This window comes from Lactuca sativa, chromosome 7 (assembly GCF_002870075.4).
Source record: "Lactuca sativa cultivar Salinas chromosome 7, Lsat_Salinas_v11, whole genome shotgun sequence".
In the NCBI taxonomy this organism is placed as follows: domain Eukaryota; kingdom Viridiplantae; phylum Streptophyta; class Magnoliopsida; order Asterales; family Asteraceae; genus Lactuca; species Lactuca sativa.
Genome location: NC_056629.2, coordinates 84,697,746 through 84,713,870, shown reverse-complemented (window position 1 = coordinate 84,713,870; position 16,125 = coordinate 84,697,746). Strand labels below are relative to the sequence as shown.

At 35.6% G+C, this 16,125-nt stretch overlaps 1 protein-coding gene across 1 annotated transcript; it reads left to right on the top strand.

Annotated features, from left to right (window-relative positions):
- Positions 1-11,639: 11,639 nt before the first annotated feature.
- LOC111887654 (coniferyl alcohol acyltransferase) lies at positions 11,640-15,563 on the top strand. The gene is made up of 2 exons (XM_023883825.3): positions 11,640-12,428; positions 14,405-15,563. Exons 1-2 carry the CDS (start codon positions 11,694-11,696, stop codon positions 15,356-15,358), a joined length of 1,689 nt encoding a protein of 562 aa, XP_023739593.1. The 5' UTR covers positions 11,640-11,693; the 3' UTR covers positions 15,359-15,563.
- The last annotated feature ends 562 nt before the right edge of the window (positions 15,564-16,125 follow it).

Sequence of the window (16,125 nt, the reverse complement as noted above, 5' to 3'; positions counted from 1 at the left end):
CTCGAGCGAGTCTCTGGTGAATTTTGTGTTGTGTTTCAAAGACATCATGGTGGGTACATGCCACAACCCCGAGAGCAGTGGGACGAGCGATGGCGAGATTCGCATGATGATTCATGATGAGGTGGATGCAGCTATACAAGAGGCTCTTCTGGGGATGTTTGGGTCTATTAAGACCACTTTTAACGAGTCATTTAACAAGCGATGATGCTGTTACTGAGGTGGCTGCTATTGCGGCCACCGCAGTTGTCGCTGCTGCTAGGCCACAGGGAGGTGACATGTTGTTGTTTTGGAAGTTCAGCAACACGAAGCCACCTGAGTGTGATGGGACACAGGATCCGATTGTTGCTATGAGATGGATCTCTGATATTGAGGGATGTTTTTACACATGTTCTTGCCCGGAGCATCTAAGGGTTCGGTTCGCGTTGAACCATCTTCGTTGGGGAGCGAAGGACTAGTGGATGTTTGTGACAGTGAGTTTTAATCCTGCAGAGCATACTGCAATGACTTGGGAGATATTTACATTGATGTTCCGAGATGAGATGAGTATGTTCCCTCGGTGGAGCGGGAATGGTTGGCCTACGAGTTTTTGTCTCTCAGGCAGAAGACATAGTCGGTGACTAAGATTACAGTATTACACAGATGTTTCACGAGAGGCCGTTGTTCATCCCTGAGCATGTGTTGACTGAGCAGGCGCGCATTAGCCGTTATTTAAGGATTCTTATGAGGGATATTCGAGTTCATGGGGAACTCGTCTTATCGGACATTTGATAAGCTTTAGGAAAATGCCAGGAGGACAGAGATTGAGCTGGAGACTCAGGCCAAGGAGGAGGCGGAGTCTCAGGGGAGAGACCGGAGGCAGGTGCAGTTGCAGCCGACAGCGAACCGGGCTAAGCCCGCCAATACGAGGACTGGGGGCCAGAAGGGCCGCACTTGTAGAAAGTGCGGAAAGAGTCATGAGGGGTCGTGTCGAGCGAGGATGTACTACAAATGTGGCAAACAGGGACATGTGGCGAAGGATTGCCCCAAGGCGTTTGCAGTTTGCTTCTACTGCAACCAGACCGGCCATCCGAAGGCCGAATGCCCCCAGCGTCTTTAGGGATCAGTACAGGGATCTGCACCTGCTGCTTTGCGTGCTACTGATAGTCGACCAGCGAAGGCCGAGGTTCTGAGGGCTCGTGGGAGAGCTTTTCAGCTGACAGCGGAGGAGGTCCACGCAGCACCTAATGTTGTTGCCGGTACGTATATCCTTATATATTTATTTTGAGATTTATTGTGCTTATTCTATGTTGAATTTAGGTACATTTTTTGTGAATTCTGTACCTGATTTGGTGTTATTTGACTCGGGTGCGAGTCGATCCTTCATGTCTTAAGCTTTTAGTCGTCACATCAGTATCCGACGTGAGGCGTTATGTCGACCTTTGAGGGTTTCTATATCTGACGAGCATGTGGTTTTTGCTACTGATGTGTTCCAAGGATGTGTGCTTGAGATTTTTTGTGTCGAATTTCTGATTGATCTGTTATCGATTGCGATGGGTGATGTCTGTGTCATCGTGGGCATTGATTGGTTGAGTCATTTTGGAGCAGTGATCGGCTATGAGCGTCAGTTGGTGACTATACGAGAGCCCAATGAGGGAGTGCTTATAGTGTATGTCGAGGGAACCAGATCTGGTTCAGCCTTCTGCTCTGCTGCTAGGGCGATGTAGAGTTTACATCAGGGTTGTATGGGCTTCTTGGCGTACGTCATGGATACGCGGGTTATTTCAGAGAGGCCGAGTTCTATCTCTGAGGTTCAGATAGTGTACGAGTTCTCGGATGTTTTCCTCAAGGAGTTACCAGGGGTGCCTCCCGAGAGGGAGGTTGAGTTTCAGATTGACTTAGTTTTGGGAGTCGCCCTATTGCCAAGGCACCTTCTTGCCTTGCACCACCAGAGATGCATGAGTTATCCTCACAGCTCCTGGAGATGCTGGGGAAGGGATTTATTAGACCGAGTAGCTCGCCATGGGGAGCGCCGATCCTTTTTGTCAAGAAGAATGATGGTTCACATAGGATGTGTATAGATTACTGGTAATTGAACAAGCTCACAGTCAAGAACTGTTATCCACTTCCGAGGATCGACGATTTATTCGATCAGTTGCAGGGGGCATCTTGGTTTTCCAAGATTGATTTGAGATCCGGATATCACCAGATGAGAGTATGCGAGGAGGATATTCAGAAGACGACCTTTAGAACTCGTTATGGGGATTAAAAGTTTGTGTTGATGCCTTTCGGGCTCACCAACGCACCGGCAATGTTCATGGATCTCGTGAACCAGGTTTGCAGGCCTATGTTGGACCAGTCGGTGATCGTGTTCATCAATGACATCTTAGTGTATTTGAGTTCTAGAAAGCAGCATGAGGAGCATCTGCGAGAGGTTCTTGGGTTATTGAGGTCAGAGAGGTTGTATGCCAAATTCTCCAAGTGTGATTTTTGGTAACGAGAGGTCCAGTTCCTAGGACATCTCGTTAATCAAAATGGGATATTGGTCGATCCAGACAAGATTAAGGTAGTTATGTGATGGGAGGTTGTGAAATAATTACATCTGAGATCAGGAGTTTTCTGGGATTGGCCAGCTACTATCAGAGATTTATCAAAGATTTCTCCAAGATTGCAGTTCCCCTCACCAGATTGACCAGGAAGGGCGTTACTTTTGTTTGGGGGCCTGAGTAGCAGACATCATTCGAGACTCTTCGCTAGAGATTATGTGAAGCTCCAGTGTTAGCTCTTCCGGAGGGAGTGGAGGACTTCGTAGTCTATTGTGATGCGTCTATTTCAGGAATGGTGCAGTGTTGATGTAGAGGGGTCACGTGATAACATGTGCATCGAGGCAGCTGAAGCCTCATGAAACGAGGTATCCCATCCATGATTTGGAGTTAGGGGCAGTGGTGTTCGCCCTCAAGATTTGGCCCCACTATCTCTATGGTGTCTGGTGTACCATATACACGGACCATAAGAGCCTGAAGTACCTGATGGATCAGCCCAACCTGAATATGAGACAGAGGAGATGGTTAGATGTAGTGAAGGACTATGACTGTGAGATCTTATAAAACCCAGGAAAGGCTAATGTGGTAGCCAATGCCTTGAGTCGCAGAGCCGAGGGTGCTTCGATCCGGGATGTGTGTATGAGGATGACGGTGATGACTCCAGTCTTAGATACCATCCAAGAGGCTCTGGTGGAGGCTGTGAGACCAGAACCGCAAGAGAGAGCGTGTGATTAGGCAGGTTTCCGAGTTTGTGACACACACAGTCATGGGCTTATGACTTTCCATGGGTAGATTTGGGTGCCCTATACAGGTGGAGCTCGCCGTGTATTGTTGGAGGAGGCCTAAAGATCGAGATTCTTGATACAGCCATGAGCCACTAAGATGTCTATGGACCTGAAGAGAGACTATCGGTGGCCCCGTATGAAGAGGGGCATGGCATGGGTTGTAGAGAGGTGTTTGACCTATCATCGGGTTAAGGTGGAGCACCAGGGTCCACATGGTCCTTTGCAGCCTTTAGTGATTCCCCAGTGGAAGTGAGAACAAATTTCTATGGACTTTATCACTAAGTTACCGAGAACTGCGCTTGGGGTTGACGCGATATGGGTGATTGTGGACCGAATGAAGAAGAGTGCTTACTTCCTTGCTATTAGTGAGAGCTCTTTTGCAGAGAGACTGACCGAGATTTATGTGAGAGACGTGGTAGCTCGGCATGGAGTATCGAACTCAATAGTCTCAAATCGAGATGTGTGCTTTACTTCCAGGTTTTGGAATAAGTTTCACGAGGAATTGGGTAACCGGTTACATTTCAGTACCGCATACCATCCGCAGACAGACGGGCAGAGCGAGCGGACGATTCAGACGCTTGAGGACATGTTACGTGCATGTGTTATGGACTTCGAAGGAAGTTAGGACACTTATTTGCCCTTGGCTGAGTTTTCTTACAACAACATCCATCATTCGAGTATTGGTATGCCTCCCATTGAGCTTTTTTATGGGAGGAGGTGTCGGAATCCCATTTGTTAGCGAAAGGTAGGATAGCGAGTGATGGGTGGCACTAAGATAGTGCTGAAGATGACCGAGTGGATTCAGCAGGTCAGATAGAGGTTACTGACAATCCTTAATCGCCAAAAGAGTTGGGCGGATCGACGACGATCTGAGCTAGAGTTCCAGCTTGGAGATTTTGTCCTCCTGAAGGTATCCCCATTGAAAGGGCTGATCCGATTCAGGATACGGGGCAAGATGGGGCCCCGATACATTGGTCCTTTCAGAGTGACCGCCCGAGTAGGTAGGGTGGCCTACCGGTTAGAGCTACCAGCAGAGTTGAGCCAGATTCATAACACCATCCACGTGTCCCAGCGGAGGAAGTATGTAGCCAATGAGACGACAGTGGTACCATTAGAGTACATTCAGGTTGATGCGAGCCTGAATTATATTGAGAGACCAATTGCGATTTTGGATCGGAAAGTGAAGGTTCTGAGGAACAAGGAGATGCCTCTGGTTCAGGTCCAGTGGCAACATCGGAAGGGGTCCGAGTACACTTGGGAGCCGGAGTCCGAGATGCATGAGAAGTATCCAAAGTTATTTTCGGAGCCTAACTTCGAGGGCGAAGTCTGATTCTAGTGGGGGAATTGTAACATCCCAAGTAAAGGTATACATTAATCCCTTGTTCTTTTGGTGAATTGTCAAGTTTAGCCTCTATTGAGAAAGGGTGGTAAATAAGTACGCGGGGCGTACGCAAGTGTACGCTCAACGTACTCATATACATGTTTGTGATGCGGAAGCCGCCTATTATCGGAGTATGCCCATCGTAGAGATCTTGTACGCGCAACGTACTCACTGGCGTTGAATTTTGGTTGATTTTTAGGGTTTGGTCAATTTGTTGATTATTAAGGCCATTGAGGGGTAAAATGGTCTTTTACCCTTCTGTGAGTTTATAGAAGGGTTAGTTTAGCTTCTTGAGAGTCGTGATTAATTAAGGATAATTGTTGTATGTGTTATGCGGAGGCTAGACCGGTGATTTGAGATTGAGATTATCCAATTTCTTGCTAGGTGATTCTTCTCACTATACTTACCATGAGTGGTTTGTTTGTGTGATTGAGATGTCTTACGTGTTTATCTATGTATTGCGATATTCTGCATTATGTCTTTGTGATTTATGCTGAGTATTATTATTATGAGCTTATTGAGTTAGGGCCGGAAGGTCCACTCGAGTTGTAGGACCGGAGGGTCTCCACTGAGACACATTAACCGGAGGGTCGTATTGAGTTAGCCTCGAGTGGCTAATGTGATGTGTGTGGTATTTTGGGGAACTCACCGAGCTTCGTGCTTACCGTGTTAATGTTATATGTTTCAGGTACTTCTCTAGATCACAGGAAGGTGTCGGCTTGATTGTACACACACCAGAGTTAGGGTTATGTTTGAGATGATCCTGGATTTGTGATATATATAGTTTTGCACATGTTTTTTTTGATGAATTGATATTTGTGGCACTTTTGTGAAATTTGAAAATGAGATAATGTGTTTTAATTTGAAATTTTTGGTTTGAAAATTTACGGTGTTATAACATGATAAAAATCGAGTCTTGGACTTTTACAAAGGTCCATAAGAGATCTGTGATGAAGTGTACTTTGATACACCTTTAGATTTCAAGGATAATTTAGATCAATGAACTTTTCTCAACATCTGCTTATCATGTATATGAGTCATGTGTACAAGTTAATCAGGAACTTGTAGGAGCAATTTTGCCTCAACTTAGTGAGTTTTTACATATGATTTTCATTTGTTCATGCTTTACAAAAACATTGTACTGATTATTCAACTATTTAAATCAAGGGATAATCACAAAAATGAACAAAATACAAAAACAAAATATATTCTTGATCTTATTTTTTCAACTTATTATTATTTTTTTAAACAAAAAAACAAAAGAAATAACCTTATCTTGAATGTGATGTTTTCAAATATTTCATGTGACTTGTTGGAGTTGTTAAACGTGTCACTAGATGAAAAAATCTTGCCAACTACATATGGCCAATTGAAGTCTCCTATAGGAAAGCATCGTTTAAAGGTTATTTTTTAAAAATATTTTGCCTTTATCTGGTTTTTTAAATAGGCATAATAACAAATATATATCAATAAGTAATAAACATCTAGTTGCAAATTGTGGAGTTCATTGCAGTTTTATTGAAAACTGAAAACAAAGTTATAAAAAATGAATTAGTCATCTCTAGAACCATAAAAATAGTTCTTGATCTTTTCTTCGAGTAAGCCACAATTATGTCACTAAAATGTCAAAATTAACCATTTTCTAAATATAATTAATTAAACTCTATATGTGGTGCAAATTTTAATTGTTAAATTTTCCTCTTTAGTTACAAATAAAGTTGTGCATGGTTTTGAATACGAAAATTTCTGCTCTAGGAAAGATTTAGCATTCCATATTATTGAAGACTCAAGACAACATCAAAGATTTAGCATACTCGTTATCAACAACTTCAATTCTTTTGTTCCTACTGCAAAGTACAATCAAAACAAGTGGTTCACCTTATATGTCTCCACATCATAGTCGCTCTTCACCTACCACATTGTTTGGTAGAATGACACAAGTAAGCTCTTTTTAACATTGTACTTTCATAATTTGCTTATTATAGCATCTTACTTTCATTTTTTCCTATTATAGTATTTTTCTTTTAAAAAAGTGAAACTACAATGCTATACTTTGGTAGACTATTCAAAGTATGATAATGCCTAAATAAGAAAAGAACTGAAAGTGCAATGTTGTAATAGAAATAAATCAAAGATCTTGTAGTTGATGAATTGTTTCAGAAGTTCCCTAGGCTGTAACAGCTAAAGTCGAGCCTTTGATGCTGGTTTAGTGTTCAATGATTGAATTTAAAAGCAAGAAGTCGAGGATATTATTTGTGCTGCTCTTCACTAAGCAATGATGATCCGATCTGGTATACTTAATTAATACATATAAATTAAAATATCACGTCTTCATTTGATTTCTGTACATCAAAAAACATTATTCACAACTTATAAATCATGAGCCAAAACACCTAAATCAACTAACACTTAAAATTTTCAGTTTTTGACCCAAAATAGACATTGTTTAAAGCTGTTTTAGCACACTTGAAACCTGTATAACTTCCATTTTATTTCATATTCCAGAAGTTCAGACTTTTATCTTTTCAGAATGTACTTTTGAAGGTCCAAACGATTTTTCTACAATTTTATATAATTTTTACAAAACTGCCTATCAATGCAGCTAAATTCTGACCAACTGGTGAAAAATGTGATTTTCCCTTAAGTTAGAAGCAACAACAGGTTATGGAAAAATTAATAGATAAACTAGATATAATATGGAAACTTTGAAAGTTTACGTATCATTAATTCGATTCCTAGTGATTTTTCTTTAATTTTTCCAGCACAGGGACAGATTTGTAATTTTTGCTGAATTTTTCATCTTTGATTTCAAATGCTTTTTGACCACTTAACACATTAAGCCATCACTAAGAAAACTCATAAGGGTAAAAATTAGCCTCTTAACAGACGTGGCATGTCAAACAATAAAAATATCATCCCACTCACAATCTACTCATCAAGATACAAAATATTTGGTGGAAAACAAAGTAGGTTGCACAAATAGGAACTTGGATTTCTTCCACCACCAATTCTCATAGGACTTTGAAAGATTGTTTTGAGGCTTATTGGGTGACTCAAAACATGATTTAAACTAAACAAAGAACAACAAAATCATGAGCACTCTTGTATTTATTTCTTTTCTTTCTCTGTGTCTATTCTTGGTTTGTGAGTATGCAGAAAGCAATTTTTCTGACTCCTTGGACATGCTTGAGGATAAAAGTTTGAAAATAGAAGAGGATTCTGACTTGCCATCATGGTCAGATGATGAACGTGGTGTTAGGGTTCTTATGAATGTTGATAGCTTTGGTGCTGTTGGAGATGGAGTTTCTGATGACATAAAGGTGAATATACATATATAGTCTTTCTTGAGTGTATTGATGGAGTCATTAAGGGGATTCTTTTTATTTTCATGTATGTTACATAACAGGCCTTTGGAGATGAATGGAAGAAAGCATGTTTTACCGATTGCATTCACGGGAAGTAGTGCAATATATAATGATATATGCATGAGAACTCAACTGTAAAAATGGAAGAACAAGACTCGGAAGAAGAACAAGGATATCCATGTGGATATGATTCAAAGTATCAGCCAACAACTCTTCTATCAGGTCAATCATAATTGATAATGGTTGATGTTCGAATTTTCTTGAATTTTTGTATTTGTCTGAATCATGGTGTGACGGTTATAAGTAAATCACATGTAATTCATATGTGAATTACATGTGATTAGCATGTAATCACAAGTAAATCACATATTAATTACATGTGATTCACATGTAATTATGAATTACATGTGATTCACATGTAAATCACATAAGAATTACATGTGATTCACATGTAAATCACATGTAATTCACACACGATTCATATGTAAATCACATGTAATTCACATATGAATTACATGTGATTTATATGTAAATCACATGTAATTCACATATGAATTACATGTAATTCACATATGATTCACTTGTGATTCACATGTAAATCACAAGTGAATCACATATAAATTACATGTGACTCACATGTAAATCACTAGCAAATCACATATGAATTACATGTGATTTACATGTATATAATATATAATTCACATATGAATTACATGTGATTCACATGTAAATCACATATAATTCATATATAATTCACATATAAATTACATGTAATTCATATATTAATCACATGTAATTCACATGTAAATTACAAGTGAATCACATATCAATTACATGTGATTCACATGTAAATCACAAGTGAATAACATATGAATTACATGTGGTTCACATGTAAATCACTCGTGAATCACATATGAATTACGTCAATATGCACACATGCATTTTGTGTGAGTAGTTTTTGTTAATTTTTTTTATTTTCTTGTGAATTTCACATTTGAATCTTAAAAGATACAATCACATGTGAATATCACATTATATAATCACATTTGTATCTTACATGATATAATCAAATGTGAATCTTACATGATATATACTTGTGCATTTTTTCTGAGTGTTCTTGCATTAATCAATTTTATTTTTTAAATTTTCTTGTAGGTTTTGAAGAATTTGTTGAAAATATTGAAGAGGTGAAAAGTGATAAATTGAAGAAAATATGGAAATCTTGATATGAAGAAATGATAACATTGTGAATCTTTGTAGTTTTTTTATATTTTATTTCTTATCGAATAAAATATTTTTATTATGTTTATAAATTGATTAATAAAAATGAGATTTTTTTTTAATTTACTTACGAATATTATAGTATAAGAAATATGCATATATGCATTTGAAAAAAATATGCATATATGCACCTAAAATGTTGATTTTTTTGTTAAAAAAATGCAGTTATGAAAAAAAATTGCAGTTTTTTTTGAAAAAAATGCAGTTATTTTGAAAATAAAAATGCACCTTTTTTGAAAAAAAAAATACAGTTTTTTTTTTAAAATGCAGTTTTTTTTGAAAAAAAAAAACCTCAGATTTTTTTAAAAAAAGATGCAGTTTTTAAACAAATATTTTTTTCATTTTTTTTGAAAAATTCATGTTTTTTGAAAAAAAACTAAAAAATCTTCATTTTTTTAAAAAAATCGAAAATTATTATTTTTTTTTAAATAAATCCGAAATTTTGAGTTATTTTGTTAATTTTTAGACATTTATATTAATATATTAAATAACACAAAAAATTAAACATTAAATGAGATTGGTAAGATGACGATCATGTCCTTAATGAATTACTTTTGATCCAACATTTCACTTTTAGTTCTCGGATTCTCGGGAAACTTTGAGTTCTCAACCGATCTCAACCTATAGAGAGAGAGAGAGAGAGAGAGAGAGGTAGGTAGGTTCAAATGTTTTTCACATCTATTGTGTGCTAGAGTGTACCAATAGGAATTTAGTATTAATTATATGTATATTAAATGCTATCCATACTCATAACTCATTTTTATGGAAACTAATTAAATTCGTCATTAATGTCAACAATAATATTATTTCAGAATAAATTCATATCTAGAAGAATGAGAGTGTATTGCAGCAGAATGAGAGTTTATTCTAGTAGAATACACTCTCGTTCTAATATTCAATCCAACTTTATTATATTTTAAGTCATTGAGTCTTGAAACAAAGTACGAACTTATATATAAAAATCTAGATGTAAATTTATTCTGAAAGAATGTTATTACTGGCATTAACGACGGATTTAATTAGTTTTCATAAAAAAAGAATTATAATTATGGATATTATTTAATATACATATAATTATGGAAATCATTTAATATCTATAATTATTTAATTTACTAAATTTTGTATTGATGCATTCTAAGCATACAATAAATTTAAAAAAACAAAATAACCTAGCCTTATATAAACCTAGCCATATATATATATATATATATATATATATATATATATATATATATATATATATATATATATATATATATATATATATATATATATATATATATATATATATATATATATATATATATATATATATATATATATATATATATATATATATATATATATATATATATATATATATATATATATATATATACACACACAAGAAAAAATAGATTGGATCAATGGACCTTACAACCAAACTGCTAGTGGCTACTCTCCCCCACAGCAATGGCTCGGGTTCGTACTCTATCGTTGAAATTTTCGTTTTGTTTTCACGGACGGATTAACGACCACTTCTTAAAAAAATTCATAATTTGTTTTTGTCCGTCGGTGTTTACAACAGGCGACAATAAAATATGATTATTTTTTCATTTTGTATTTTTACGGACGGATTAACGATGACCAATTCTTAAAAAAATCAGGTTTTAATGTTGTTTTTTGGTATTACCGACGATTTTCGAGGACTTTTTATTTTCCATCGCTATGCCCTCGCTGTTCCGTCACAAATGTGCATTCCGTGGGTGTGTCACCAGTAATTACCGATCGATTGTTACCTGTAGCTAATTTTCGTAGGCAAACCTTTTCTTTTTTCTAGTAGTGATCATCTGCCCTTTTTAATAGAAAACATCTAATCTTCTTTTAAGAAAATCTTTTTCTAATTTAATAATCGTTTCCATTAAAATAACGAGTACCCTGTTTGGAATTATATATCTAATAATACTGACTTGGTAAATTCAAAGAAAACTAGGTCAAAACTCATTTTTTAATTAATCACACATACATGTACATACCTTCAATCATATTGATAAAACGTATATTGCATGTTAATAAATAAAGAAAAAAAATAGTAATATATTAATACAAAAATAAAAAAACATCAAAATCATGGTTGAAAAGATATCATAAAGAATAATAAAATACTAAAGAAATACGATTTAATTAATAAAGTAGACTATGATATATATACGCAATTAATAATAAAAGAATTAAATTTAAGTCAATGATATATACAAGTTGTCACTGCGAAAGAAACCACATTATTAGTATATCCTCAGTGCTGTATAAATCCACCCTGATTATGTTTAGAATTCATTATACTTAGAATCCAACCCTCTCTCTCTCTCTCTCTCTCACAAACATGAGAAAATATTCTACTCTTCTTACCATTGGGAGATCCAATAAGAGATGGGTTCAAGAGAGTTCTTACCTTACATCACATCATATTCATATCCGCCATCATCCTCAATCACCACTAACACCACTACCACTACCTCCGCCCCCACTGCCATCGCCACCCTTTTCGTTTTCCTTTTCTCACGTCGCAAAGAACAGATGCGGTTTGCTTAATACAGTTTCTCACAATTATTCTCGAACAACTCTTTCTAATCTAAGCCATAATCATCTCCATGCTAAACTCTCGACCCTCCAGACGTTAGAACTCTCCAACGATGTGGTTGACTACCCACTCGACTACCAAGTTACAGTGAAAGACATAGATGTCATTTCTGCAGCTCAGGCGCCGACTCACGACCTCTGGCTTCCCTTAACCAACTTAGACTTACTCCTACCGCCGCTTGCCGCCGGAGTTTTCTTTTGTTACAAGAAAAACGATGACACTGCCATGTCAACGGAAACGCTGGTGAAGACGCTCAAGAAATCTTTGGGTATTGTGTTGTCCACATTTTACCCGCTCGCCGGAGAGATAGTTCCGAACAGGATTGGGGAACCGGAGGTGCTCTGCAACAACTATGGTGTGGAGTTTGTACATGCTCACGCTGACGTTGACCTTCAAACGCTAGATTTGCATCACCCTGATGAAACTGTGAAGGGAAAGTTGGTCCCTAAGATAAATCGTGGTGTGATTTCTGTTCAGGTAAAACTAAACCCTACTTATATATTCAGAGATAACATGATCATGCAGTTAAGACGACATATATAAACTTAAAATGGAAGTTCAGAAGTCCATCGTTTCATGTTATAGCCAATTCAAGATATAAGTATAGTTTATAGTTTTTTAATTAATTAAAAGTTTATACGAATAGAACAAAAACTTATTTTATATTAATATTTGTTTTAGTTAATAGTGACATATCTATTTTAAACATTTTAATTGATCAACCTATATCTCGCTTTTTGAAACATTCAAATCTACATGTGTGTCATGCATTGACAGCATATAGTTTAAAAAGTTTAAAATGAGATAAAAATAAAGTTTTTTGTAATCATAATAATATAAAAGGTGTTGGGTAAGCACAAAATCAATTAAGCATTTTACGATTTTGGAAGTTTGCAATTAATTAATATTTTATGTTAATATTTGTTTTAATCAATTAACAAAAAACGTGTAGTGAGTCATCTATTTTGTTCATTTTAATCAACATATCTTGCTTTTTGAAACATTCAAACTTACATATATGTGTAAGATCAGCTTATTGTCTAAAATGAAATAAAAATAAAATTTGCATGTTTTAATAATATATATAAAGGTGTATGCGTAGCCATTAAATCAATAAGCACTCTTAGATTTTAAAGTTTGCAATTAAATTAGGAAGTTCCCACTTCCTAATTAATTATGTTTAATATATAGCGTTTTCTTATTAAAGATATAGATATACTTTTTTATAATGTTATACAAACGTACACAGGTTTCTAATTGATCATGTCAAAATATTATTTAATTAACTACATAACTACAGTTTTCGCTTTCCATAAAGCGAATTTGACTTAAAAATGACATGGTAACGACAAAAAATTAAGAAATCTTCTCACGACTACGAAAACAATCGAATAGGTTTGAACCTTGACAAATAAGGAAACTCGTTTACCTTGCCATTGTTTATATATTTTACACCAAAACTACAATCATACCAGTTATTGAACACATTAATATTCTATTACTTTGGTAACGTACTTTAAAGTATGATGTAATAAATTAATGGATTAAAATACAAATGTTGTCAAAATATATATATATATATATATATATATATATATATATATATATATATATATATATATATATATATATATATATATGATGCATCTAACGTACGCAATTACGCAAAGATGAATAGTTTAAATTAACCTCTATTATTAGCATGTCAAGTATTATTTTTCTAGTTTTCTTTTATTAAAATGTTTTCCCTTATTTAATTACATAGTAGTTTCCATTCCAAATCTTTTATCTTTCTAATTTTTATTACGTTATTCGACTTTAGTTCATATCAAGAATTTACAAGGATAAACGTGAGATCCAATCGAGTTGTATTTGTATTTATTTATAGTACTAATAATAGAAGTACGATTCTTTTATAAGTTTTACGAAGATTAAAGTCATGCATAGATGAGGTCGTGAAATATTTATTCCTTATATTAATTTTGAAATACCTAACCTTTTAGCTTTTGTATTGTCTCTTATTCTTTCTTATGATTTTTTTTCAAAACAAACGACACTTTAACTATATCTATTAAAGTGGAGAATCAATAAAGTAAGAAAAAATTTCAAAGGTGGTATAAAACAAAACAAAACATGAAAGATTTTGCCTCCCATCAATATATTTAATACATAGTAGAATACAAAATATACAATCGGCAATATACAGATAAAATATAACGTGAAATTTTAAATTGGTTTCTGCATCTTTAGCAAACTGGCAAGGAAAAAATATTGGCAAATTTAAACAGGTATCAGGTAGATATGATTGATATCAAAATTCTGTGTAGATTTGCTAGATACAGCAAGATCTATCTGGCATTCTTATAAAAAAAACATATCTTTGATCACAAAGAATTTTTATATATTCGTATCAGTTGGTAATATCATCTTAATTATATTTTTGAATAAAACAGGTCACAGAGTTGAAATGTGGAGCAATAATATTATCATGTGCTTTCGATCACCGTTTCACTGATGGCGATTCTTTAAACATGTTCTTGGCTGCATGGATTGACTTAATCCAATTCAATAAAATTTCAAACATCCCATCTTTTCGATCATCAATTCTCAACCCAAGACGCCCACCACATTACGACACAACCTTTGATGATCTTTATATTCCAATATCGTCATTGCCTCCTCCAACACCTTCATGTGATGACGAACTTTGTAGTCGAATCTACTACATTCATGCAGAATCAGTTAATAAACTCCAATCACAAGCCAGTGCAAAAGACATTAGAAGAAGCAAAGTTCAGTCTTTTACAGCATATATATGGAAGCTATTAGCTCAACAAGTCGATGATGATGTAAACAAAACATCAAGAGTGGGTGTTGTTGTTAGTGGACGACATTTCCTAACCGGAAATAGTGAGGAAGAATCGTCTATGTTAAAGAACCACTTTGGGAACATATTATCTATACCATATGGCGAGGAAAACAATCGCCAACTCCAGGAAATGACACTTAATGAAGTCGCAAATAAGGTTCATGAGTTTGTGAAGAAGACAACAAATGAAGAACATTTTAGGGGATTGGTTGATTGGGTAGAGTTGCATAGGCCAGAGCCAGCAGTTGCAAGGGTTTATTTCAAGCTACAAGAGACTGATGGGGATGCAATAGTTGTGTCATCAGGACAAGGTTTACCGATTAAATATATGAACTTTGGATTCGGAGAGCCAATCTTTGGATCTTATCATTTCCCATGGGGGGGTCAAACTGGATATATAACTACAATGCCGAGTGCGAGGCATAATGGAGATTGGATTGTTTACACGCATCTCAAACAAAAACATTTGGACCTCATTGACCATAAGGCATCTCACATCTTCAAGCCCTTAACTAATTCCTATTTACATTTTCGTTGATGTATCTAGTAATTTAAATCTTCTGTGAATGTTTTATATTGTTTGTTCCTATTTTTATTACTCCTTAGTCTTCATTTTGTATCCATATAACGTAGGGTTTAGGACATGACAATATCTATATTGTTATCCTGGTGCTTTCAATGTATAAACCTTGTTTCCATGGGTGCTTTTATTTATAAAATTTCTTAAGCTAGTGATTAGTATATATTGTCATGAAGTGAAATCACTACTTGGAAATGAGTATTAGCAATGGAACGATTTAGTGGGAAAGTTGCTATAGCCCTTCAATGACGGATTAATTGGTGATGATATTTAATCAAGAAAAGATTAAGAAATGATTAGCGATGGATCCATTTATTTTATGGAAATTGAGTATAACCAACTATACGTGACTTGAAAACAATCTCAAACTTCAAGCTTTGTCGAACCATGATCTGCACATGGTTTGTAACGTCACTACAAGAAGATTGGGCAACAGCGGCGACACGTGTCGCCGCTAAAGGTTAGGCGTGTCGCCGCTAATACCTTTAGCGGCGACATGTCGCTGCAAATACGTCGCCCGTATTGTTTCGTTGTTAATACGCTCAATGTCGTCGTAAATGCTAGTAGTCGCCGATAATGCTATCCGTCGCCGCTAATGCTACCCGTCGTCGCTAATACGTTGTCGCCGCTAATACGATGGTGTCGCCACAAAAGCTGTCGCCGCTAATACTCTTTTGATTTTTTTTTTGTTTATTTATTTCACATTAAATTTATAATCAATCCAA

Excerpts from the sequence above, each read along its gene's own strand:
- LOC111887654 (XM_023883825.3), top strand. The coding sequence starts at position 11,694 with ATGAGAAAATATTCTACTCTTCTTACCATTGGGAGATCCAATAAGAGA. Across the intron at positions 12,429-14,404 it reads GTGGTGTGATTTCTGTTCAG|GTCACAGAGTTGAAATGTGG; the intron begins GTAAAACTAAAC and ends TGAATAAAACAG.